Source organism: Equus asinus, chromosome 12, assembly GCF_041296235.1.
Source record: "Equus asinus isolate D_3611 breed Donkey chromosome 12, EquAss-T2T_v2, whole genome shotgun sequence".
NCBI lineage: Eukaryota > Metazoa > Chordata > Mammalia > Perissodactyla > Equidae > Equus > Equus asinus.
Window position 1 is genome coordinate 38364335 of NC_091801.1, and position 26648 is coordinate 38390982.

The 26648-nt window shown below is 35.7% G+C and overlaps 1 protein-coding gene across 9 annotated transcripts in view; it reads left to right on the plus strand.

Annotated features, from left to right (window-relative positions):
• SLC26A7 (solute carrier family 26 member 7) overlaps positions 1–26648 on the plus strand; it is a 125452-nt gene that overhangs the window by 71889 nt on the left and 26915 nt on the right. For 6 of the 9 annotated variants that reach the window (XM_014853414.3, XM_044744079.2, XM_044744078.2 and 3 more), the window contains 8 exons: positions 470–622; positions 4323–4405; positions 6570–6717; positions 9188–9301; positions 17353–17430; positions 18451–18546; positions 25200–25306; positions 26313–26379. In XM_014853414.3, the coding sequence (XP_014708900.1) occupies positions 470–622; positions 4323–4405; positions 6570–6717; positions 9188–9301; positions 17353–17430; positions 18451–18546; positions 25200–25306; positions 26313–26379 (846 nt within the window). The remainder of the gene's footprint in view (positions 1–469; positions 623–4322; positions 4406–6569; positions 6718–9187; positions 9302–17352; positions 17431–18450; positions 18547–25199; positions 25307–26312; positions 26380–26648) is intronic. The other 3 variants (XM_070481330.1, XM_014853415.3, XM_044744081.2) reach the window with 3 other exon arrangements.

Consider the following 26648-nt stretch of genomic DNA (forward strand, 5'->3'; position numbering starts at 1 on the left):
TATCTGATATGAGTTAAACACCAGCCCTTAACTCCTTTGTGTGTGGCTTGTATGTGTCTATGTTTGATTTGGGGGTTTGAGGAAGAATGGTGGGATACAAAGGAGCCTGCAGTCCTCTCACTGCTCTTAATGATGAATCTGCATGTAACTAATGAATTTTAGCATCTCTGCCCATTGAAGTGTCTGGGAACAAGCTGGAAGAGTCATTTTCTCTAGTAGTGGCTTATGTAGAAAGGAGCAAACCTTTTATCTTCTTAGATTGAAGAATCAAGGGAAAGCAATTTTAAACAAGCAAATGAAGTGTCTTTGCTCTACGTCAGCACTGACCACCCTTCTATGCCCCACTTTCCTTTCCCCACCCCTTAAGATATTTTTGCAAAACATCACTGAGTTCATTTGGGACCAGATTTCAATGTTGCTATATTATGGGTGACCCTGAACTTATTTGTGTTTTTCCTCATCACTGTAGATCTATGTATATGTCTTTGAGAACATCAGGTCTGTCCGACTGGAGGCACTGCTCTTATCCTTGTTGAGCATCATGGTGCTTGTTCTGGTTAAAGAGCTGAATGAACAGTTTAAAAGGAAAATTAAAGTTGTTCTTCCTGTCGATTTAGTTTTGGTAAGTATGAAATCAGCATTTAACATTCTGCCCTCTGATGCTCTCCAGTTTCTGGAGGTAACCTGCAGAGGCTCACTATGTTGTCTATAGTAACCCACAGCTACTTCTGTCTCTCATTAGAGTAGGGCTAATTTGCATGCCTATACATTAATGTAAGAACAGGAAACATTTTGAGTCAATAATTTAAAAAAGGAGGCACACGTTTTCAATCTACACAGCATTTCTCATATACTTGTAATTTTTTTTACATAAATCATATAGCCTAAGATTTTAAATGAGACATTTCTAACAGTGAAACTGAAAATATCTCTGGCTTGATGCGTCATAAGGTAATAAAAAGTGATACCACATCCTACTGATATGGCATCTGTATGATATGCATAGAAATATTATCAATTGAAAAATGTCCATTCATTATTCATAGATTTGTTGACACTTTTGTTACTGACATAATTTGCTTTATTAAAAGGATACTCATGATTTTCATTGTCCAGGGCTGGTTCTCTGAGATATTTTTTTTGTTGCACCTGTCAAAGCAATAAATTATACTTTGCTCCTAAGGCATATAGCACTAAAAAAATATGTTTTGAAATTTTCAGGGCCTCTAAGGGGAACTCTTAACTAAACAGAACATTAAGTTGGCAATTAAATGTTAACACAACCACAGTCTACTAACTTACTTATCATTAATTGGCTTTAGTTTTTTAATGGTCTTTGGATTATTCGTGTCTATGACAAGTGGTGTCTAAACAATTTCACCTATTGAAATATCCCTTCATACTATTGAAATAGTGTAGGTTTATATAAGTGTATAAGGCTAACACGTTGGAAAATGTCTCTGAGGGATATGATTCATTTCTGTAGAACTAAGATGGATGGCCTCTCTCCATAGCTAGACCTTTTTTGTTTTAAATTTTGTTTATTTATTTATTTTTTAATTGCAGTAACATTGGATTATAACATTATATAGCTTTTGGATGTATATCATAATATATTTTGAATTCTGTGTAGATTACATCGTGTTCACCACCCCAAAGCTAATTATAGTCCATCCCCTCACATGTGAGCCTAATCATCCCTTTTGCCCTCCCCCCTTCCCCTGTGGTAACCACCAATCCAATCTCCATTGCATAGCTAGACCTTGAATGATTATATACTCTTGATAATTTTTGGAGATACATATAACGCATATGATATATATAATATACGCATGTGTGTGTGTCTGTATTTGAAATAAGCCGTAAAAGTGGAGGATACCAAGATTATTAGTTTTCACAGCAACAATTGTGAAATGTACCATTTATTCCAGTGTCCTATAGGCATTAAGAAATGCTTATTATATCTTGAGATGCTTTATTACATAAGTTTCATAAAACCAAATATTGAAAATAACCTTAGGGAAGAAGTCCCTTGAACTAGTAATAAAACAGTTACTTATTTCTTGCAAAATTAGTAAGAATTATCCTTATAGTAAAAGAAAATGTAATTCTTATGCAGCGTTGCCCTCTAATATTTGAAAGACTCAAGACAAAAGTACTAATGCTGGCCCAAATACCTAAAAGTAATGGATCAAATGTTAAATAAAATAGCTTCTATTTTGCTACCTTGACTAAAATACCTTAGTGATTACCTTGAAATCCAGATTAGAACGCAGAATTCTCCTACTCCTTTGAGTTCTTACAGAAAGTGGAAGCATGGGGAGAGCCAGCCTCTTGGCCAGCCCCTTCTCTTCCCACTCCAACTCTATCCCACCCACCAGGGATTCATAAGTATGTGTGTGTGGATGCTGTGCCCCAGTGTCCAAGCTCCAAACACATCTGCCCTCTTCCACCACAACTGCCCCTTGGCCTTCTCTTGGGCCACACTGGGAAGATGGACCTGGGGAAGATGCCTTGGAAGCTTGAGGCCATTTGGGCAGGAAATTATAGCTTCCTAAGAATCCAGAGTGTGGTCCAGAAAGAGGGGTATCAGTTTCATCCCCTTGCCCCTACAAAGGTCCAATATTGTGGAGAGGGCTACAGTTGAGGAGGGCCAGATTAGAAGCCTCTAAAGCACTGGGCCTTGCTGGGGAAGATCCCCTCTTGCCCAGGTCTAAGGGCAGTGCCAGCCTTGTACACACATATAATACTGAAATAATATTGAAGAGGGACAAATGAATTGACTGATAAAGAAGTTTAATTATGTTAAAGAAATACAGTGAGGAAGTAAGACACATCTGAAAGACTAATTCAGTGACTTAGATTACTTAATTTTAATATTGGCTATGTGTATTGAACATCATGTATTCTTCCATTTTCAATAAGGATCCGGTATCTTGTGCCTATGGTATATTTTCTTTCACAACTGACAATATTTTCTGACCTGATTTAAGTATTTCACGAAAATTATTAGCAGTTAACATTTATTAATTGGCTTAGGAATTTTTGAATGTGATAGTACTTCCGGTTCCAACCTAATAGCCTGAATTGTTAACTACCATTATCTTCTTTAGACAATACTGTTGTATCACAATATTTATAAAGCTCAACAGTATAACCTGTACGGTTGTGCTGCCTTTTTAAAAAATCCTCAAGGATGTTTTGCTTTATAAGGCCATTTTATATTTTAAAAATCGCTGCAAATTCAGTTAAATATCATTGCAGAGAACAGAAATACATGAAAGGATTCAAACCCCTACAAAATGATATTGGGCACTAATTATTAGGTATGCTTTATTTTGCTAGTGAGATGTTATTATACCTTTTTTTGTCTTGTATATGTTAAATTTGTACTTTAAGTAGATAATTGGTGTCTCTCTTTTAACAAGAAAGATGTAGTGTATAAACAGTTCTAAACAGATACCTTACAGACACCATAACCATGTGAAATTTCCGGTACCTACTAAAATCAGCAGAAGAATGAAAGGAGAATGTGAAAATGGATGGAAAACATTGGGGTGGCATGACTGGCAAAACGAAGGTTGAAATGGGTTCTGAAAATACATTTTAAATGTGGTTATGGCTCCAGACAGAGAACATGTGACCTTACTTGTCATGAATCATATATCATATAACAAAGTATAGGGCACCTGAGACTCCATGGAGGTATTTGAAAAATATTGAGCCCAACGTGTTACTAACTAGCATATTTTACTCCAAGAAGCAGCAAAAGCTCAAACTTCAAGAATATTCAAGGAGATTGTAAATCATCAATCACCTCTTATAGGAATATTGACGCCATATCTCAAACTCTTGAGAGGTTGCTGTCATGGAAAGAAAATGTGCTGTGGTTATAAAGCATCCTTTCATGTCACAAGAGACAAGTTTTAGGTTGTACTGTGGTATCTGTACATACACACACACACACACACACATACATACACACACACACACGCACACATAGATACACACTCCTATATTCTATGTTCTGCTCCCCTTCAAAATCAAACATAATTGGGTTGACACAGGGTAGGATATTAGAAAAGCCATATTACTAGGATGTGATTTAATTTTTGAGACTGTAAATTAAGTAGTTTCATATCTCAAAGGGATTTTTTGATTTTTAAAATTTTCTTAATTTTTAAAAATCTGTGCAATTTCTTTATTACTCTTGACAGTCATGGGACACATGAACAATGTTTACTTTTAAAAATAGTCTTGGGGTATTTGAGAGGCCAGTAATAATTTTCTTTTTCTTCTTTCAAATGGAACCTTTCACACAGATTATTGCCTCATCATTTGCTTGTTATTGTACCAGTATGGAAAAAACATATGGATTAGAAGTAGTTGGTCATATTCCAAAAGGGTAATGTAGTCTTTTTTTCCTTTTCTTTTCTGTCTGTTTGCTTGTTTGTTTTTGATGGAGGAAGGGACTAGCGGTAGGTGGGTATGGATTTCATTTCTTTCAAAGGCCCTGTATGCAACAAAATTCTAATTAATTCCTATTTTGAAATGATAGAAACAAGCAATGCACATATAAAGAAAGAGAAACTTCCTAGAGTGTTTATTATTACTACGGAAGTTGATAACTATTTTATACAGCATTCCTTCAGGTGAAAGATTTGTCTATCATTTGAAAAAAAATGAAGGGCATTGAATTTCTAAATTAGAGTCATGCTCTGGGATTTAGTCTTCCATTCCCCTCACATATTCTTATCACTATTTTTAGTTCATTTAAAACATAGTAAAAGTACACAAGCATCATTTAAAATAGCAAACCCTTAGGCCTGGGTTGTGTACGATGATGAGAGAAAGGGCGGAAGTGGCAAAGAAGGCATATTCCTAGCTGGCTTAAAGCCTTCCTCTGGACACTAAAAGGAAGTTTAACAAGAAGAGGATGGGTTCCCCTACAAGGGCAAAAGGTTGTTCCAAATATAGCCTCAAGTAAAATGAAGGCATCTTAGGGAAGAGAGGGGTGTCTTGTGGGTTATTCCCTCTTAATGGGCTGTATATACGGCAATATTTATAAATTTGGGGGAAAGTTACAGTTGTTGAGTCATCTGTATTTTTATTTTCAGTCACAAATTTTGGTTTCTAACTACATTAAAATAGAGGAAGAGCAGAAAAATTCTGAGATTAGAAAAGATAATTTAAAAAAAAATCTTTTGTCTTTAGCCCCTAGAGACAGAGACTAACAGTGATTATCTGACTCAACTTGGATTTTCTAAAGGGTTCTCCACTATTCCATTCTCAAGTCAGTTTATTGTTTCTTTCTAGGTCAGTTTATTGTTACTAATAATTAGGCAAGCTCAATTTTCGTGAAACAAAAGTTCTTTTACTTTGAAATAGTAGCACTTTTGTATAGTATGTATTTCAAGGCCTATTATGATACAAATCAATTTGTTTGGGGGTTAAACTTTAGTAAGTGGGCAAAAAAATCATGCCTCTTCTCCATCCCCTCTAATTCTCCTGTATTTTGAGTCATCTTTCCAGACTCATCCTCTTAAGGAAGCGTAGAAAGAGCATGGCATTGAAATTAGATGGAGCTGAGATTGAATCCCAACTCTACCATTGACACTGTGACTTTAGATACATTACCTAACCTTTCTCAAAATGTTTTCTCCTCCACACAGTGTATACAGTGGTACTGGGTCTGGGGGGTTGTTGGGAGAATTAAATGAAATAGTTAATATGAAAGGGCTAAGCTTTCTTCTTACATGCCAGGTATTAAATCAGCATGAATTATCTTCCCTTTTCCTTCTACTTTGCCCAAAAGGGATTTTTTTTTTTTTTATTTTTTGGAGGGGAGGTAAGTCTCCCAAAGTATCATCAAGGGTAAATGAACCATAATAGTTTGGCCCAAGTGGTTTTCAAAAGACAGTAAGACAATGGCTAGGTGTTAATTGAAAAAAATATTTTAAACCATTCTTTAAAACTGAGAAACAGTTAACTGTGGTCCTATATTTTGCAACAGAGGATGATGGAGCCTTTATACATATTTTTCTTAACATATGTGATACATAGTTAAGTGTGCTGTAAAAGAATCAAGTTAAAAACATAATTAAGGTTGCGAACTCAATGGCAAATTTAGGGATTAACTCAAGAATTGTAGCTCACAGTAAACTAGTGTTTGCATACAACACTGTAGTATTCAAGGCAGAAAATATAGTCTCTGATGCCAGCCAAATAAATCTTTAGAAAGGTCCAAATGAAAAAATGCTCCAGATCTTCTTTTGTCTGATACAGGAAATTTTTGTTGAGGTAGTTTCTGTGATATAACCTGAATTTCCTGGATGTGCATGACAGTTAGACGCATGGAGCTGTCCCTGTGGTGTTCCTTGAGATCTTGCTTTTCTCCTAAATAATGTTGAAAACAAAGAGCTCCTAAGGGCAAGGCTGCTTGGTTTTCTCATGGGTATTTCACTTATTCAATGTAAACTTCAGAGCCATTACCACAGATGAATTCATTGCAAGTCTTTACAGAAATTACATGAAAGTTGATGACTTCAATATGGTCTTTCTTTATACAGAATTCCTCCACCTAGAGCTCCTCCAATGCATGTCCTCTCTGCAGTAATCACTGAAGCTTTTGGAGTGGCACTTGTAGGATATGTGGCCTCACTGGCTCTTGCTCAAGGATCTGCTAAAAAATTCAAATATTCAGTTGATGACAACCAGGTGGAGTATGCCCCAGCCTCTTTCCACAGCTATCAAAGCATTGTACTGTACACTCTTTGATCCTGAAAATGTTGAACTTATGAAAGCATAACTTTCCTAAGTGTGTAGCAAGAATAGGTAGAACAAAACAAAAGAAAAATCTCCAGATCATTCATAGAAAGTTTAAAATCTGGTGATCATAGGTTTATTTATAATACACTTTTTTTAGAGAGAGGGAAAGACATCTTGATGTTATTTTTTATTTCTTTTTTGGAGAGAATCCAAATATATTTATCATTGCACTGACCTTTAAAAATTATGGATTTCATAGTACAAATAATGCTAGTACTGTTTACTCTTAGTAAAAAACTAAAGGATGTGGGGATCTATTCTTAGATTGCCAAAGGATGAAGATTATATTGATCATATTTCTGAATTTACTCCTCCAGTTCTTATTTCAAGCCCAGTAGCCTATACAAGTCTGCAGGGACAGCTGCAGGATGGTGGTTATGAATGCCAAATTACCTGTGTCTAACTCTCATTCTGACACTACATGACCTTAAGCATTTCTGTGACCCAGGTTTCTCATCTGTAAAAAAGCAGATTTATTCACTCAACAGATGTGTGTTGAACCCTATTATGTACCAGGCACTGTCTAGAAACAAGGGACACAACGGTGCACAACAAAGGCCGTGTCTTTTCTCATCTCAAAATCTCCCAGTGGCTTCCCATCATATTCAGATGAAAAGCCTCTTTACCATGACTTACAAGGTCCTATGTGACCTGCCACTATCCCTTTTTCTCTCTCATCTTGTATCCCTTTTATGCTCTGTTCTAGCCACACTTACCACCTTGCTTTTCCTTGAACCCACCAGTCATGCTTCTGGCTCAGGACATTTGCACTTGCTATTGCCAATTGTATAAACTCTGTTCCCCCAGATATCTGCATGCTTCCTTTATTCAAATGTTCCCTTCTCAGGGGGACCTTCCTTGGTAACCTAAAATCCTAAAATCCAGATTTTTCTACTCCCTCCTCTTCTTTACTTTTCAGATTTATCTTGTTTATTGTTAGTATTCCCTCACTAGAACACCAGCTCGATGAGGGCAGGGATGTTTGTCTGTGTTGTTTACTGGCAGCAGCAGCAGAAGGAAAATATTAGGAATCTTTTGCAATAATCCAGGTGATATTTGGTGACTTGGACCAGGATGTAGCAAGAAGTTGAGAAGTGAACAGATTCTTGATTGGATGTGGGTTCCATCTGGGAAAAGAGGAAAGAGTCGAGAATATCGCCAAAGCTTTTGGCCCAAGAAATTGGAACTTGAGATGGGGAAAATGCAGGAGGACCAGATTGTGGGTGGTAGAAAGCTATAGCCCAATTTAGTTAAGTTTGGGATATCTGCTAGCCGTCCAAATGAAAATGCTGGTCATATAGTAGCAGATTGGCCATATGAGTTTGAAGTTTAGACAAGTGATCCAGGCTGGACAAATTTGGGAGTTGTCAATGAGTATTTGGGTAGGTAAGATGTAGATATGTTAATGAACCAAAGTGGATTCAATTCCTGGCGAGTTAAAGTCAGACTCTCTACCAGAAGTAGTTGTCACACAAAGTAGGGTTTATTTGCAGTAAAATGGAGAGCATGCAGAATCATTTTCAAAGTTGTGGTTCTCTCCAGAGCAGGACAGCAGGGGCCTTTTATTTCTGATGGGGAATGAATGTTCAGAAGGGAGAAGTGGGTATTCGCTTACGCAGGCTCAGTTGGAAAACATACGTCCACATTTGCACAGGCACTGCTCTTGGACTGGGGCTCTGGTTCAGGGTGGTTGGTGGTTGGTGGTTGCATCTCTTAACACAACAAAAAAGAAAGAAAGGAATTTGTATAAATAGTTAAATGCTTTGGAAACCTCCCTTGAGTTTCTCAGGGCAATTAGTTGGTGACAGATAGAGAAAAGAAGTGGTCTAATATTTGTGATTGGTTAGATGAGATGGAACCACAAAGGAAATTGAGACACCATGGCCAGGGAGGTAGGAGGAAAAACAGGAGAGTGTGAGGTCCTAGAAGTGAAGTAAAGGAGCCTTTAGGGAGGAGGAAGTGAGCAACTGTGTCAAATGTCACTTTCAGGCCAGGTAAGGTAGAAATTAATGATTGGAGTTAGCATTGTGGACATCATTTGTGGAGTGGTGGGAACAAATGCCGTGATTGTAGTGACTTAGAAGATAGAGGAGAAACTGGCAACAGAGACTATAAATACCTTCTACTTCCCTATAAGGTTGCTGTGAAAATAGATGAGTAAAGGTCTTAAAACAGTTTCTGACTCACCGTAAGCACTCAATAAATGTTAGCTATTTTTTTTATAATGGTTAAATAACAACCAGTGGAGGGAATAGAGATTGAATACAAAGAAGCCTAATCTTTGACAAGTTATACCTGTGGTTTCTAAATATTAATTGTGATTAAGAAATGATATGTTCTCCTATTATCAATCTTGCAGGAGCTTTTGGCCCATGGCCTCAGCAATGTGATTCCTTCATTTTTCTTCTGCATACCAAGTGCTGCTGCCATGGGAAGGACTGCTGTCCTCTACAGCACCAGAGCGAAGACACAGGTATCATCATTGTTCAGGGACAAAAGAACTGCCAGGCCTTTCCTCTCCTTCTTGGAGAATGGGACAGGCGAGCTTCTCTCTAAAGTTCTGAAAATATTTTCACTTCTTCAGTTTTTTTTACTAGTTTTGAAGAAGTATATCTCTCTTCTCTTTCTTGTGAATGATCCTTTCAGAAGCCGAATGATTCGGTGAGTGGACTAAAAAATTCTGTACTAATGGCAGCTTTATTGTTGGCAACTTTTGAACCAAAGCTCTCTCTAGTGATGCCTTTGATTTTTTTTTTTTTTGGCTGATCTAATCAGTCGATTTAAAAATTTTCCATTTTAGTTCACTTCCTTTAAATAAAATTAAATCAATTGTATGCAAAATCAGTCCTTGACCTTGAAATTCCTGTTTATAGAGATGTACAAGTATGTAAATGAGTAATAAGATGTCTGTGCACATTTTAGATTAAAGAAACAGTTATATATTTTTAGGAACCCAAATCAATTCAACATTTATTGAGAGCCTATTGTATACTGGTGTTATGGTGGGTATTGGTAAGATGACAGTGATGATAATGAAGATGTCACTGTGATGATGATGATGGCCATGGTGCTGGTGGAAGCATATCTTGAGTTAGGAGCCAGTCATGTGTGTCATACTTTTTAAATAAATGAACTCATTTAACCTTGTAGGCAACTCTATGAAGGAGGTATAATTGTTATCCTCATTTTCCACATGAGAAAGTTGAGGAAAAGATGGTTGAAGTAACTTACTCAGGTCACAGAGCTAGTGAGTGACAGAGCTAGGATTTGAACCCAGGTAGATTTACTCCAAATCTTGCACTCTTCTCACTGCTCTATAGAAGAAAATTCATGTATTTGTTAATTAAGAAATTAACATTGATAGCTAACCCTTATTAAAATAATTCATGTTTGTTTAACATTGGAATTGAATGCAAACTTATAAAACATTTTATGTGATAATTCAAACATTTATTAGGAGTCTAGCTTATATTAAGTCCTTTTTGAGGGGTTGTAGAAGAATAAATTTGAAAAGGATATTGTTCTTGACCTTGGGGGCCAAGTGGCAAGAGAAAGGTGGGTAAATAGACATTAAAATATAGTATAAAACTAATTAATAAAATTACTGATTAACATACCACGGAGCAGAGGAGAAGCAGTAAGAAATTCTGAGTATATAATAATTTGACAAATAATTGCCAACTCATCAGCCAAGTTGTGAAATCCTTACTCAACTTTGCTTTACATGACAATTTGATTGGTTTTCACGCAGTTAGTGATTTCCGGCATGGGTTCATCATGTGTATCAGCATAAACATTTTTGCAAACTATACTCCCAAATGTTTGTGATGTAAATTTGATTGTTTCATACGTAGTGTACTCAGTTATCCTTTACTCTCAGGACCCTTCTATCCATAAAATTCTAGGATTCTATGATAGTTTCCTCCTAGTTTCTCACAAGGATGAGTATATTAAATCTCTTCATGTTCAGGCTAGATAAGTAGGGTGAGTGAGTAAGGGCATGGATTCCAGAGCCTGGGCTTGTGTTCGGGCTCCACCACTAGTGCTTGGGTGACTTTGCACAAGTAACTTGACCTCTCTAGCCTAAGTGGACTCAGCTGTTAAAGTAATTGTGATAAGAATTACATGAATTAATACATGCTTATTTAGCACAATGCCTGAGCACCAAATAAATATTCCTTTACTGTTAACAATATCATTGGCTTTATTATTATTAAGTGTTTTTATTATAATAAAGTATTTTTAGAACCTTTTTCTTAACATTTAGTATTAAAATATCCTGGTTTGATTGGGGTGCAGCAAGGCAGTTTCCAGCCCAAGTTTCCCCTCCAACTTGCTGGGGATCTTGAGCAAGTTAGCATCTTTATCCATCATACGGACAGAGATAGTTGGTATAGAATCTGTGAGGTGTCTTCCGGCTTGAGTGTGTTCCATATCCGGAGTTTCCTTGGGCATTTACTGCTTTTCTAATTTCTATTTTAGTAATAACAAAAACATCTGATTAATCTTTGTAACTTTCAACAGCAAACGTCCAAAAGAGAGAACACATTGAGAAAATGTGTGGTTATTTTTAAACTAGGGTTGGGCATAAATTTGTTTGACTAATAGGGTAGGGGTAGAAAGGTGCCCTTCTCCTCTCTATTCTGGAGGCCACAGATTTGAATTATTAGAGCAACAGAACTTTTCTAAGGACTTTTCATTTAAGAGTTATTTTCTCCATGGTATTCTATTCATCAGACTTCAGAAAAAGTGGAAGAAATCTACAAAACACTAGTTCCAGGAGACAAAGGTTGGCAGCAGAGTATTTTCATGCTGTTCTGCTTGTTGAGATGGTTGCTAACCTGTTCAACAATTCCTATTGACTTGCACAGAGAAGGAATCTGATCTACTGTGCATTCCCAAATCAAGGATGTTTTCCCACGGTAGTCATTTTAGACCATTAACATTGCAACTGTTAAATTTATGTGGGTATAACTGACATGGTTTGAAGAAGGCACTGGGCAAGCTAAGTCTTAAAAATTTTGTTCTAGGTAGACCATTTGTGATACCAGTTTTCTGTGTGACAAGACTTCCTAAAACAACCCCTTAAAATGGCTCTGTCTCTCTTAGGGACTAGATTTGTACCCAGTAAATTAATCTAGAAGATTACTGTAAAAGCTCTTCAACTTTTAGGCTAATGATGACCAATCAAAGGAGCAGTGGGAACCACTTACATTTGTTAATTATTTTACCAGCTGACTCTTTCTTATTCAGAAATGTTATCAGTATTTCCCTAGAAAGTTATCTTTTTAAAATGCAAATATGATCTTGTTACTTCCTTCTAAAGCCCATAAAAAGCTTTGTATAGGTCTTAGAATTCAAACCTTTATGCTACCTACAAAGTTCTGAATGCTTGCCTCTATAGCCTATTCTTGGACTGTTCTCTACCTGATTCTCAGCTCTTAGGTCACATGGTCTTTCCTTGTGGGCTCGAGTCTGTTCCCTTTCTCTCTGTAGCTGCCTCTTCTTGCCCTCTAACCTAACTCCTCCTATCCTTCAAATCTCACTGTCACTTCTGGGTCAACTGTGTTCTGTTTTTCAGAGACCTTAGCTTTGTTGGACATTAAACGTTCATCAGTGTGATTATATGATTGATGTCTTCCTTCTAATCTTGACTTAAGCTCCTAGAGAACAGGGCCTGTATCTGCTTTGGTTCACTGTATTTTCAGTGTCTAGCCCAGGACCTGGCACATAATAGGTGTTCAATAACTATGTGCAGAATGAATGAGTGAGAAATGAAAGTATCCGATAATCATAAAACTAGTCAGTTTTGCTGACATTAGAAGGGACAGGTCAAGCCAGGCAGAGTTTTCATTGTGAGTTAATATAGTACATTTGAAGTCAGGAAAATCCCACATGAAATGAGATTTGGGATTGTAGGGGAGGAAGAACTATTCCTCTACCCTCCAGGTCCTTCTGGCTGGTTTAAGAATTAAATTGATGTGAGACAGAATAACAGGAGAAAATTTAAAAAGTTAAATAATGTGTATACTTGGGAGAAACCCAGGAAAACTGAGTAACCTGCCAAAATGGCAGAAGCCACCACCTTCAATAGCATCTTCAGCTAAAGACAAAGAAGGATGTTAGGGGTAGTGGTTTTGGACTTCAAAGGGGAGAAAGGCAACTTACATGGAGATGGAAAAGCAAATGTTTGCTGAACCATCTATAGACAATGTGATGAGAGAGAACTTTGATTAAAATGGGCTTAGCAAGGATCCTCCCACTCTATCATACCCAAAGTTATCTATGGTGGTGGCTTGTCCTGGGGACAGGCCTTTTATCTTAAATTCCTTTAGGCAGTTTGGGGGAAGGTCAAAGTTTCTTTTAGAGTCTTTTGTCCTTAAAATTAATGCAGCCAAAGAGACACATTTTGGGGTGGCCATTTCTGATCTCTGGCAGGATCATAGATTTTAGAAAAGTGTTGTTCAGTAGAAACATAATATGAGCCTCATAGGTGATTTGAATTTTCTAGTAGTCATACTTTTAAAAGTAGAAGAAACTGATGAAATTAATTTTAATAATATGTTTTGATTTACACAATATAGTCAAAATATTATTTCAACAAGGAATCTATCTAAAAATTATTAACAATATAGTTTACATTATTTTCTTTTTCTACTAAGGCTTCGAAATCTGATGTGTGTTTTACATTTATAGCATAGCTTAATATGGACCAACTATATTTCAAGTGCTCAAGAGCTACATGTGGCTATATTAAACAGCTCATTTAGGACCATTTACATATAAGTGAGTTGCTGGTAAAGCCTTTTAATGCTTTAGAAAATGAAATTAAAATATTTGAATTGAAATAAAATATTTTTGTTGTTAGTGCCATTGAGTCGGTTAGCAACCCTATGTACAGGAAGGCTAAACCCTGCCCAGTTTTTTTTGTGCTATCCTCTCACCTTCTGGTGCTATATCAGACAATGCTCTGCTGCCACTCATAGGGTTTTCATGGCCTATTTTTTCTGAAGTGGATGGCCAGGTCCTTCTTTCCACCATGGGTGACCCTGCTGGTATTTGAAATATCGATGGCATATCTTTCAGCATCACAGCAACCATAGTATGACAACTGATAGATGGGTGTTGTGTTTCCTTGACTGGGAAATAAACCCAGGTCTCAGCAGTGAGAGCACCAAATCTTAACCATGAGACCACCTGGACTGGCTGGCAAAAGATACTTATCATTTAATACCAAGTGCTGTGGTCAAAGGCCCAAACACACTTCTATCCTCCACATGTAGAAACCCTTTTTCCAGTGATTCCCTTTAGATGTGACATGCAGAGCATGCATATCTAAGAATAAGAAATGCATGCTTCCAACTTCTTTAAAGCCTCTACTCTAGCCTTAGAGCCTAATATCCCGTCTCCTTCTCTCTTTCTGCCTTTTGTCATCTCTTTCATCATTCCATTACATTCCACAAACCTGCACATATAGTGAGCTCTCGACCTTCTTTGCATTCTTTCACAACTACTCAGGACGGAAATGACTGGCATCTCACTCTTCCTGCAGTCATATATATATAGGTATAGGTAACACTAACGCTTGCAGAGTCATCTTTATAAGCAACCTACAACATATATAATATTTGTTTGAGAATATAACAAGAAGAAAATATAGATTATTTCATTATCCTGTATGCAAAACTAACTGAAATGTGAGTAGTTCTAATTTTAGAACAAAAATTATCTTTGGACATTTAGTATGAAATAGAAAGAGTTTAGAATAAGTAATACCTATAAAATGTTTTCCCTGTGGATAATTAAGGGTGTAGTTACAACCTAAGCTAACCTGAAACTCACTAAGAAGGGGGCACTTAAGCCTTATTTGTTTTCTGACTTTTAAGAAAGGGAATAAGTTTATCTCTCTTGTTCCAGTTGTAACTTGCCTTTAAAATTTTTCTCTGGGTAGATCAGAGATATATAAGAAAGTAGCACTTTATATGAAAAGTTAGGAATAGTCAGAAAGTGGATAATACTTGAAAATATAGTTTAATTGACTTATTACAGAAACCTGAAGTTGGAGAAGTCTATGATAGCACTGCAAATATCTGATCTTAGTTTAACCTCTTTGTACAGTTCCTGAGTTGGCCATCTGTGGTATGATGGCTTGAACTTCATGATCTCAAGGATTTTTTACAAATTCAAACTTCAGCATCTGGGTTTCTTATTTATGGAGACAGAATGTCAGTATTTTGAGAGCTTTGAGGGTAAAAACTATTATATTATTGATTGCTATGCTTGAGGAGTAGATGCACTGGACAGACCTGATAAAGATTTCTGTCCAATTAGATGCACTTGCCTTTTGACCTAGGGTATCAGTAATGATGAGGCAAGTGCACTAAAGAAGCTGACATAAGCCATATGCTTATATGGTCTATTTCATTATGTGACTTACCGTCTAAGGTCAACAAGTAGTCTCTTCACCCATTGTTTGTCATTCTTTGTAAATAAGATAGATTTAACTCGATTTATTTTGACAATAAGACTGAAATTGTAGATCACTGAGTGCATTATTGTTGATGTACATACAAAGCATCATGTAAATAAAAGATAAGTTAAATATTATTTAGAGAAAATCCTAGAGGTGGTTGTAGTTTACTGTTTTAAAATAGAGTGATTTAGTTAAGTTATAATTTCTATAACAGCTTTAGTGTATTATAAGATATCTAGGAATCTTAAAATGTATTTGGCATTTTGGATCCTAATTCAGTTCATTATCCATATGCCTTCTAATTCCCTAGCTCTATGACATTGGGTAAGTCACTTTGCCTCTCTGTGCCTCGGATCCTTCCAAGGAGTTTAGACTCTAGTTGTCCCAAAGTCATTTCTACAACTAAGACTAAGGGTTTTATCTTCAGATACATTGTAAGTGTGTGAGCGAAGAGTCCCAGAGAAGGGGTGCATGCCATTGTCTTTTGTCATGAAATAAACTTAGCAGTTGGTGTCCTTATCTTTCCATATAAATATGGATATACTGAGTCACTTACTGGGCTATCTGAATGAATCCTGTGATCTTCCCTCTGACACCTAGCTGTCTCCGGTCTAGTGGAATGACAGACATCATATTTTGTTGTTTAAAAGTTCTTATCATGTAAGATCACCAGTTACTCCTAAATGATTATCATAGTGACAGTTTGGTGTACTATAACTACTTTTAGGGGCAATCTTTAGTTCTCCAATGAATTATTTCTCAAAGAAAGATTTTTTCCAGTTTATATACTGGGGAGTGCTGGATATGAGTTCCACTGAAAACGCAAGGAACTTGTGTCTAGCTTCTTTCACTTAGTTTAATGGTTTTGAGTTTCATCCATGCTGTTGCATGTATCAATAGTCTGTTCTTTTTTATTGCTGAGTAGTATTCTATTTTATGGCTACACCGCAATTTATTTATCTATTCACCAGTTGGTGGACATTTCAGTTATTTAAAGTTTTAGGTATTTATGAATAAAGCTTCTGTAAATATTCACATACAGGTATTTGCATAGGCATATGTTTTGTTTTCTCTTGGGTTGTTCTGGGACATACAGTAAGTACACGAGTAATTTTGTAAGAAAACGCCAACTGTTTTCAAAGTGGCTGTACTGTACTGTATTCCCACCAGCAACGTCTGAGAACTCTAGTTGCTCTGAGTCCTTGATGTTGTTTGTTTTATTTATTTGTGTATATATTTCTTTTTAATTATACTCATTCTAATAGTTCCTGATTCCCTTTGATATCTCCATAATGATATTCTAGGCAATTTTGTGGTCCTGTGAAAGCTCTCTTTTCTCTTGTTAGTCTGACAGTTTGACCAAATCTTTTTAAGTCATGAACCCTTGCTTATGTGAAATCCGGTTCTCATAGTGGCGCATAGCTAGGAGTTAGGTGTTTTGAATTGCCTTTTGTCAGCAGGTTGAGTTGTTTAGAACATGATACCAATGACTTTTCAGGATTAGTAAAATTAAGTCTGTCTCACTACAAGGACTGCTCCCATAATGCCATATAACTGCTTCACACTAGAGCCCTTCCTAACAAAGAACTCCAAAGAAGAGAGTAAATGCTTCTGTGGAAATTTATCATCAGTGCAGGAAAACCCTAAGTGACATATTCAGTTATTACCCAAACAACTTGCCAGGAAATGGGGATGGGAGTCAAGCTGAACAACAGGCTAACAGATTTTTAATTGAAACATCACTTTCACTATTAAACAAACACAGCCATTGCTGTGATGTGTGATAAAAGTTGATGGTGTCCTGTTTCTTTGTATGGAATTGCTTTTCTCTCATCACTGACTTAATTTGATTGCAGCAGTTTGTCAGCTGTCACATTTGGGTTCCCTCAACTGCAAAATATAGATAATGACAGTCTATGCAATTTAACAATCATTTGCCAACATTTTCTTTCTTCTAATCAAGATGAACTAAGAATTGTCTTTTCTTCCCTGTAACTTTGGAATAATAAGAAAGTTCAAAGCTTTCTTTTTGTCTGTCTTATATTTTACAGGTGGCTTGTCTAATATCTTGCATTTTTGTCCTGTTAGTCATCTATGCAATAGGACCTTTGCTTTACTGGCTGCCCATGGTACAGTAGTGCTTTTTCATTGTCTACTCTTTAACTTTACTTTTAATGAGAATCATTGTATATTAAAATTTCTTCAAAGAGTAACCTCAATGATCCTAAATCTGAAAACCATGTGACATAAGTAATGGTTGAATGGAGGAGAGATGGAAAGAGACCACATTTTGTGGGGAAGGAATGAGAAGGTGCCATGGCTGTTTTCTAATTCTTAAGCTCTCATATAAAAATGACATTGTAGAATTAGATTTATGATGTTCCCATTTGGAGGTGGAACTAGGCAATCTCTGTTATAAGAAGTAGACTTTGGAAGAATTTTATCAGAACTTGGACTATTAGAAAATGCATGCTGGGCAAGACAGTAGGGAACAAAATGTATCTTGCCACCCTGGGTACATTTTTATGTAAAGTGACTCAGAGCACTTGTGCCAGTGTTTACCTTGCCTTTCATAAACCTGGGGCAACAAAGCAATGCAAGCAAGATCCAGAGAGCCAGAGACTGTCTTGGTCCTTTCTTGTTCTCATTTTTCATTTGTATAGTGAGATTAAACCATTTCCACAGGAGGATCTTCCAGTAATCAAGTTCATTTTTCAAGAGTTTTAATAGCTTTAGGTGAAAGCAGATAATTGATACTCAAGGCAATTATAAAGAAATATATGATATAAATATTTAATTTTTTGCAACACACAAATTTCAAACAAATGGCAGTGAATAGTTGTTATGAAGAGGACATTTAGTCTTATAACATTCATTCTGATAATTTACTACTTTTCTTTTTCTTTCTTTATTGTTTTTTTAGAATGACATAAATTTTACCCTGTGATTTTCTGGAATTGATATTATATTCTTAAAGGACAATAATAGGTTAGTGCTAAACAAAGTGAATATTGCTTTAGTCTTCTGAAAGGTGATTGCTTTTCTCTAGTAAATACTTTAAAAACAAAGAAGTAAAAATACCTCGGTCCTTTTAAATTTAAATTAAAATCTTTATCTTGCTTCTTCATCAATTTATTTCTTATTTGTAGTGTGTTCTTGCAAGTATTATTGTCGTGGGACTGAAGGGAATGCTAATACAGTTTCGTGATTTAAAAAAATATTGGAATGTGGATAAAATCGATTGGGTAAGTAGAAATTTGCCCTAAAATTTCTCTCTTTGGCTTAAACACATATTAGTAACTTTAATACTTTCATTTGCAGAAAATAGTTTTAGCCATTTGAGACTTGTACACTTTACAAACTACCATTTATTTTTTTCAAACTCTTAATAAAAGCATTAAAATGTGAAATGTCTTTATAAGAAACAGAAACGGAATTTTGTCAAATTTTGGTTGACGTATTGTTTGAGAACTTTTAAAGAAAATGTAGCTAATTTGAGTGGATTGGGGATTCCCAATTTCCATTAAGAATTGCTTCTGGATGTGAAGCTCATCAAGGAAATACACACGAATAGAAATATAATCATTTATAACATGTATGAAAAACCAGCATTAATTGCTAAGAAATGTATGCTGCATTAATATAGGGTGAACATATTAACAGTGACCATATTCATTCTAAATACAAAAATTCTTGTGAATTGTCTTTTAAGTGGGTTATATTAAGAGGAGCATTATGATAATAGGATATTGCCAGGAACAGATTACATTATACTAACAGTGATAAGATGTCACTTCTACTAACAGAAATATTTAACATTCTTATTCTAGAAAAATATGTCTATGCAAGAGCATCCAAAATTCTTTCTCGCCCCCATAGGGGTGAAGTATTTCATGAGTACCCTCTGTTTAGCTCTATTATGGCATTCACCATATTGAAATGCAGTTATCTATGTATTCCCCCTCCTTCAGATTCTTTACTCTGAGAGATTTTGGGGAGTTATTCATGCTCGTGCCAACTTTCATAGGACTTCTCCTAAGGCTCAGTATTTCTGAGCTCTTATCAAAGTTTAATGCTGGATGCCATTGGGGAATGCAGAGTTGAATAAAGAACTACTTGTCCACTCCAGACACTTACATTTGTGCAGGAGGCAGACATGGGAACACTAACTTATTATGCAAGGCATGATAGAACATGACCTGGAAACAGAAGTACAAGCTTAGTACTGGGGAAAAATAAAGGCTGGAGCATTAAATTAACTTGGTTTGGGTTAAAAAGAAAGATTCTCACAACAGAGCTAAAATGTGAATTGAGACTTGAAGAAACAGTATTTGGTAGGCAGGCCAAGAGGGCAAAATTGGTCAGGCTGATGGAGGATCATGACTTTTTTAAGGTGATATATATGAGGGAGCACATGGAAACAGAGAAATGAGAAGATGAAAACTTAAACTATTAGATAACCCTATGATAAAGATATTTCTAATGAACTCATTGATCACATAAGAGGGAGCACATTACCGTATTGGAAGGGGAAAGCTACCAGGGAAACCTTCTTCCAGAAAATGATGGGTAGAATATATAGTGCAAGGGTCAGTGTAGTAGCAAATGGAGTTGGAAAAGTTAAGAATGGGTTGGACTGGGAAAGGCTGCTCATGTCCTGGAAAAGAGGTTAGACTTCATCCTGAAGGCAGTGAGGCATCACTGAAAGGAGAAATAGGAATAAGATTTACTTATTAGATTATTAGAAAGTTTACTTGAGTAATTTGAGGAAGACGGGTCAAACTGAAGTATGCAGCAATTGGACCACTGCTTTAGTAATTCATGCAAATAAATGAGGAAGGCCTGGACCACAACTGAGACCATGAGATTCAAGAGGAAGGAACAGAGTTGAAAAATATTAAAAAGGTTGTCTTAGTCCTCTCTACAAGTTCATCACATAAAGCGCATCAGTCTAGAATGACTTCTAAGTTTCCGGTTAGGAACATCACAGGAGGAATATGATGTCATTCACTGAGTTACAGAACACGGAAGATTGTTTAAATGCAAGTGGTTACCTTTAGTCTTTTTCTAAAAAAAAAAAACAAAACAGATTCTCATTCCTGAGTTATTTATTTCAATTCATCTCTTTGTTATCTGTATGTTATCAGTAAGTAGTTTTCAAAGAAGGGCTTATGTATTTTATATTCTGTGAGCCATTGCATGGTGAAAATATATTTCTGTTTTCTTTTTATACTAGAAGGAAGTTTTTGGCTGAATCTAAAATGCCTTATCTCAGGAATTTTTAGATTTGGCATTATCTTCAGGCATTGAGGGATAAGGCAGAAAAATCACAGGTCAACATGACTTTTTTGTTATTTTATGTGTTTGTTTTTCTAAATGGATGCTCAGTGAGATTCTTTCTTGCCCATGAAGTTTGGTAATATTATCAGAATATTTCTTGTGGTTGAACACCAGTATCAAATTTCTATGAGAGTGACATATCCTTTTGATCTCAGAATCAAGAATTACATGCAAAATTTTTCTTCTAATATATCTTAGAATTTTTTAAAAAATCTATACATTCTGTTCTCTTAATGAATTAGGTATTTGTTAATTTTATTTTGTCATTCTTCATATCTATGCATTTTCCCATGATTATTTTTGTGTGTGCATGTATGTTTGTGTGTGTATATGTGTGGTTTCTCTGGACTATTCACTATATTTTTGATTCTGTATTTGTAGTTATGATTATCCCATTTTTTAGCTTTAACTATGGCTTTTATCTCTGTCATGTTTTTAGTTCCATGTAATTCCTTTTCTAAATTTTTTCAGTTTGCTATTTGTCTTCTTCAGTTTTTCTTTTGTTAATACAGTTTTTCTTCTTTGATTCTTCATATCTATTTTTTAAGGATTTTTCCTGAGATTTTATTGCCTATGACATGTCTGAACTACCTTCTGTCTCTATTTAATTATTTTCTTTCTTTCTTTTCCCCATTTCTATGAATAGGTTCCTTGCTGATTCCTTTATGATTAGAATGCATTTTTAGTGGACCTAGCTATTTGCTGAAAAATAATGTGAGGAGCTCAGGAGGTAGGAAGTGAGGGCAGGAGGTAAATTGTCTCTCTGATTTAGGTATGTCTTCTGAAGATTTGTCCCTAGTTGAAACAAAGTCTCACAAATCATAGGCTCTGGTGATCTGACACTTGCTGTCTCTTCTCATTCTTTACCTTGCTCCACCTTGCTTCACCTCTGTCAGTCTCCTTTGGTTAGGAAGCTAGGTTTTAAGTGATACAAATAGCATTTCACCTTACTGCCCTTCTTTCTATGGCATCAAATGGATACTGTATGGGTACATTCCCTTCTCTGGTGGCCCACCATTGCCCCTAGATCTTAAAGCACTTATTAGAAGATTATTGTGTAGTATTTTAAAAACCATAAGGCAGTGAGGCATCTATAATTGATTGGACTTTGAGGATAAATTTGTTGGCTTCCAGAGTCCTCTTTGATGTCTTTCAAATGTCACAGTATTTGGTAAGTCTACACCATATTTTGTGCTTAGAGTTGTGACAATGTTCTTGTTTTATGGTCTGGATTCTCCTCCCTATCTATGCAGTTTTTATGTTGTTTTTGGTGGATTTTAATAGGAGTAAAGTAAAAATTCTTTTAATATGCCATATAAATCTGATATCCAAATCTATACTTGGAGAGGTAATTCTGGCAGCAATATGTGTAAACAGTTTTCAGTGCTGATAACAACAGCAGAGAGTTAAGTAGGAGGCTGTCAGAAGAGTCTAGGGGAGCGAGAGTAAAGTGTGAATTAGGGCATTATCAGTGAATTGAGAATTGGGTATGGCTTGAGTTTTTTAAATTAATAATTGATAGGACTTGGGAAATGATTGGACAAGTAGAATGAAAAAGGAAAAATAGTAAAATATGATCCCAAAGTTTTTGATTATAGTGTCTTGAAGAATATTAGTGTTATAATTGAAAGAGAACATTGGAAGATGGGCAGATTTTGGGGTGAAGTTAATGTGTTTACATTTGGATATATTGACTTTGAAGACATTTAATAGACAGTTTGAAAAATAGTTTAATAGCAGCTTGGAATCCGTAGTCTCCTATGTAGGGGTGAGAGTTGAAAACTTGGAGTAACTAGACAGTATGGTGTGAGCAAAAGGTAAGGTTGAGAAAGGTGATGTGGATATAGCAGATGCATGATGACTAAATGGGACATTGGCTTTAGCTTGACAGTGGTCTCCTATGGTTGAAATGGACAGGTGTCTCTTAGTTGATAGGAAATTCAACAGTAAGAAGCCATGGGTTATTGGGATATGATCTGGGTGCAGAATTTGGAGTGAGAATGTTGCAGACTTTTTTGGATGTAGGCTATCTTACACAATAGACAGAATATGTCCAGATTACTCAATAGATACAGTATACCTAAAAAATATCATGGAAGTAAAGTTACCAAAGGTGTGTGTGTATATAAAATAATTCAAAGGTTGAAAGTTTAAAAAATCATGTAAGCAGGAAAAATCAGAAATTTTTCTTTCTTTAAATTTTTTATGTATAATAATGATTCTACCTTGAGTTATAGGTCAAAACCTTCTTTGAGGTAGTGAGGAAATGGTGATCCAAAATGGAGGCTGACTTGTGGCCTCAGAAATGAGTTTGAGTAACTGAATAGTTGGGGATAGAATTCAGACCTACAGACATTTAATAATGTAAGATCAATCACCAAAACAGATGGATCAGGGAGAGGCAAACTGGTCGAGTAGCTGCTAAACTGTGCTTTACACTGATGTATTTTCTATAAGGAGCAAGAGTTTATGTGTTTCCTGCTTGAGGTCAACTTTGGGGCTAGCTTGTGTTTCAGGGCTGTGAGTACCAAATAGGGAAAGGAACACATAATGAAGAGAAAAAATAGGGGCCCAAGAGCTAACCAATTCCTTACAACTGTGACAATCAGCATTTGTATCTTTAATAGGAATTGTTACAGAAGAGTGTTGGGATTTATTCTAACCAACGGAATTATTTACTAATCTGTGTTATTAATTTTCACTTGATATTTTTTTCGAAGCTATAAATGTAGCCCCAGGAAATAACTAAGAATTGTAAACCAAGCTTACAATAGATGATATTGTGGGAGAGTAAATATGCTTTAAAAACATGACCAGATGGTAGGAAAATTTTTGGTTGCTCTGAAGAATCATGGCCTCCAGGCTCTGTGGTTTTTTAAATGGCGGGGACCAGGATCCTCAGTTCCCTATGCTATGGTGAACCATGGAGGTTGACAAGAAGACATTGGACTTATAAAGCTTTGGTGAGTTCTTATTCTGCCATGCCCAGGCAGGTTCAGTCAGTATTACGAGATGAGTGAGAAACAGCAATCATGGCTTGTTGAAGTAATAATCAAAAGCTTGCAGCCTTATTTTATAGAGGATCAAGTATAGTAAAATACATTAGCAAGGAAAAAACACACTGTGTACAGATAGAAGATTCAAATGACTGTCTAGTCACCTGAATAGAGGAGAAGCATCTTACCCATTAGACGACAGGCTGAGGATAACATGATACAAAGTGCTAACTTAGCATTACATTTGTAGGTGATGGATCCTAACATGAGAACACTTAAAATATGTTTTTATTTTACTCCAGAATGTTTGTTTCTTCTAGGTCAAAAGGAATTTTACAGATAAAAACTCCCTCCATTTACCTCCAAGAGCTTAGCTTTTCAAAATAGCCCCTCATTAAGAACCACTCAAACTCAGTGTAGATAAATAATACAGACAAAGGAGAAGCATTTCAAATAAAAAATGCCCTTAGAAAGATTTGTTTCATGCTTGTCAGAAAAAAAGTCTATACCCCCCACCAAGGATCTGTGCTGTTTTCTGATCCTAGAGAAGTTTCTAATGCTCTCATTTGCATATGGAATTGAAATTTGTTGTTGAAGATGTTTTAAAGTGATAATATAGATTTTGGGACAGAAAGAAATCAATTTAGAATTGTATGCATAGGTAAGTGATGCAGATAATTTGGGGGAAAAGAAAGTTTGAAAATTTTGTTGGTCTACTATTTGACAAATGCAGGATTTTGTGTTTAAAAAATATAATCTTCTGGATTTCATAAAATATTTTGCTCTTAAAGATTTTCTTTGCCAGAAATAAACTTAGAAATGCCATTATAATACAATATCTTGTAAATTGTAGTTTCAAGTTGTGGACAAAACTGCAATAATGTTGAATTCCAACTGAAGGAATAATAGAATTTTCTTGCAGTCTGTAGAAATATTCCCCAAAACTAAGTTGGCCCTGATTTTTTAGCTTTCACAATTTCACAAGAAGTGGCCCCTAGCAAATAAAATTATGATGATCTTTATAGTGGTTGGTGTAAAAGTGGGTTTGCTCATGTTGGTGGAGTCAGTCATTTTAACATTAGCCTTTGAGAGTCTTATGTAGTAATAAACTACGTTAGTTCTTTTTATAGCAATCTTAGAAAATGACGTTGTTGTTGTTGTTGTTGTTGTTGGAAATGACCAAAAATCTGCAAACAATTGCTTGTAATGTTGTTATATTAACCGAGAAAACGGTGGGAAATTACATCATGCTTTTGAACCATACACATCAACCAACTATTTACAGATCTTAAACAAAGTGTTAGGTATTGAACTAAGGATTGGCAGCGTCTAGAAAGAAAAGACTACACGTTTTCCCCACCTCTGCCACTGAGAGTAGTGGGTCAGGATTTGTTTCTGTGTTTCTGTGCTGGGCCTCTGTTTTCCACTTCTTAAATAACGTATTCTTGCTGAGAGATTTGGTCACAGGAATGTTTATAATAAGATTGTGAGGAATTTAGCAGTCATGAGGAAGACGAGAATACCTAAGGACTCACATCTTCTGTTCACTGTTTCTCTTTCAGGGCATATGGGTCAGTACCTATGTATTTACAATATGTTTTGCTGCCAATGTGGGGCTGCTGTTTGGTGTTGTCTGTACCATAGCTATCGTGATTGCTCGCTTCCCAAGGTAAGATCTTATTTAAATGTTTTGTTTGTTCTGACACAGCAGCAAAGTATATGGTGTTGCCACTTACTTTTATTTCTGTGTAACGTATACTACTACAAGCTCGTGTTTTGTTTGGCAACAGAGAATTAGAGGAAAAATAAAAGGAGAGGTTTTATCTATATATGATATATAACAATATTGGTCTTAATAAAGAGAAATATTTTATTGGCACTATAAAATGGAATGTATAAAATCTATTAAGGTAAATAAATTAACCCCAAAGCCATATGCTGCTCACAGAGGTTTTTTTTTTTGAGTGAAGGGATATAGTATCCAATGAGACACAAATCATATGACAGTGTAATCATTTGGAAAATTAAATGATTTCAGTAAATTTAATTTTTTAGAAGACATATTAATCCATCTATATACTTTTTTCTAGATAATTTATTGAAGAACAAATTCTCTCTTTTTGTCTTTTTACTAACCTACTCTTCTGTTTTCCCAGTGTCCATCATCTGATAATGTTTCTCATCCTTCCCTTGAAATTCTATGTGAAATAATATATTAAAAGTTTTGAGTTTTACATCTACAGATTCTATTTTTAAAGAATCTATCTATGTAGATCCTTCATTATCTGGTCCTATCTTACCATTGATTCCCTCTTTACTTCCTTTCTCCTAAAACAAGATTTTCTCAAATACTATATGCTCTCTAGCCTTCTCTCTTGTAACTCTTCAATCCACAAGGTGTCAATCCACCTCTTGTAGCTTGGAGATATGGTATTTGGGAGCCAAGATGAGGTACATTACATTTTTTAATCTCTACTCAGATGTCTCTGTTGTTACTATTGCTGAAGATCCCAGAGAAATACAGATTTACCAATGTTTTATGAACAAATGAGATATAGGATCTACACCATTTTAGATACATTGCAATTATTAAGATAAAATGACATTCTTTTTACTTCTTCATGGTTAATGTAATGATTAGAAAACATTTTATTTTCTTTATGCCTTAATTCTAGAGCAAAGACTCTGAGTATAAAAAACATAAAAGAAATGGAATTTAAAGTGAAGACAGAAGTGGATGGCGTAAGTTTAGTTTCCTTTTCCTTTGTGCAATTATTAACAATTTTTGTGAGTGAGACGATTTTAAGATATCATAAGAAGCAGATAAATTATGACATTTGAAAACATGATAATTCTATATTTTTTCTTTGGTGATGAAGCTTGGTCATGCGCTAACATCTGTGCCAGTCCTCCTCTATTTTGTTTGTGGGATGCTGCTACAGCACAGCTTAATGAGTGGTGTGTAGGTCCATGCCCGTGATCCGAATCCATGAACCCCTGGCCACTGAAGC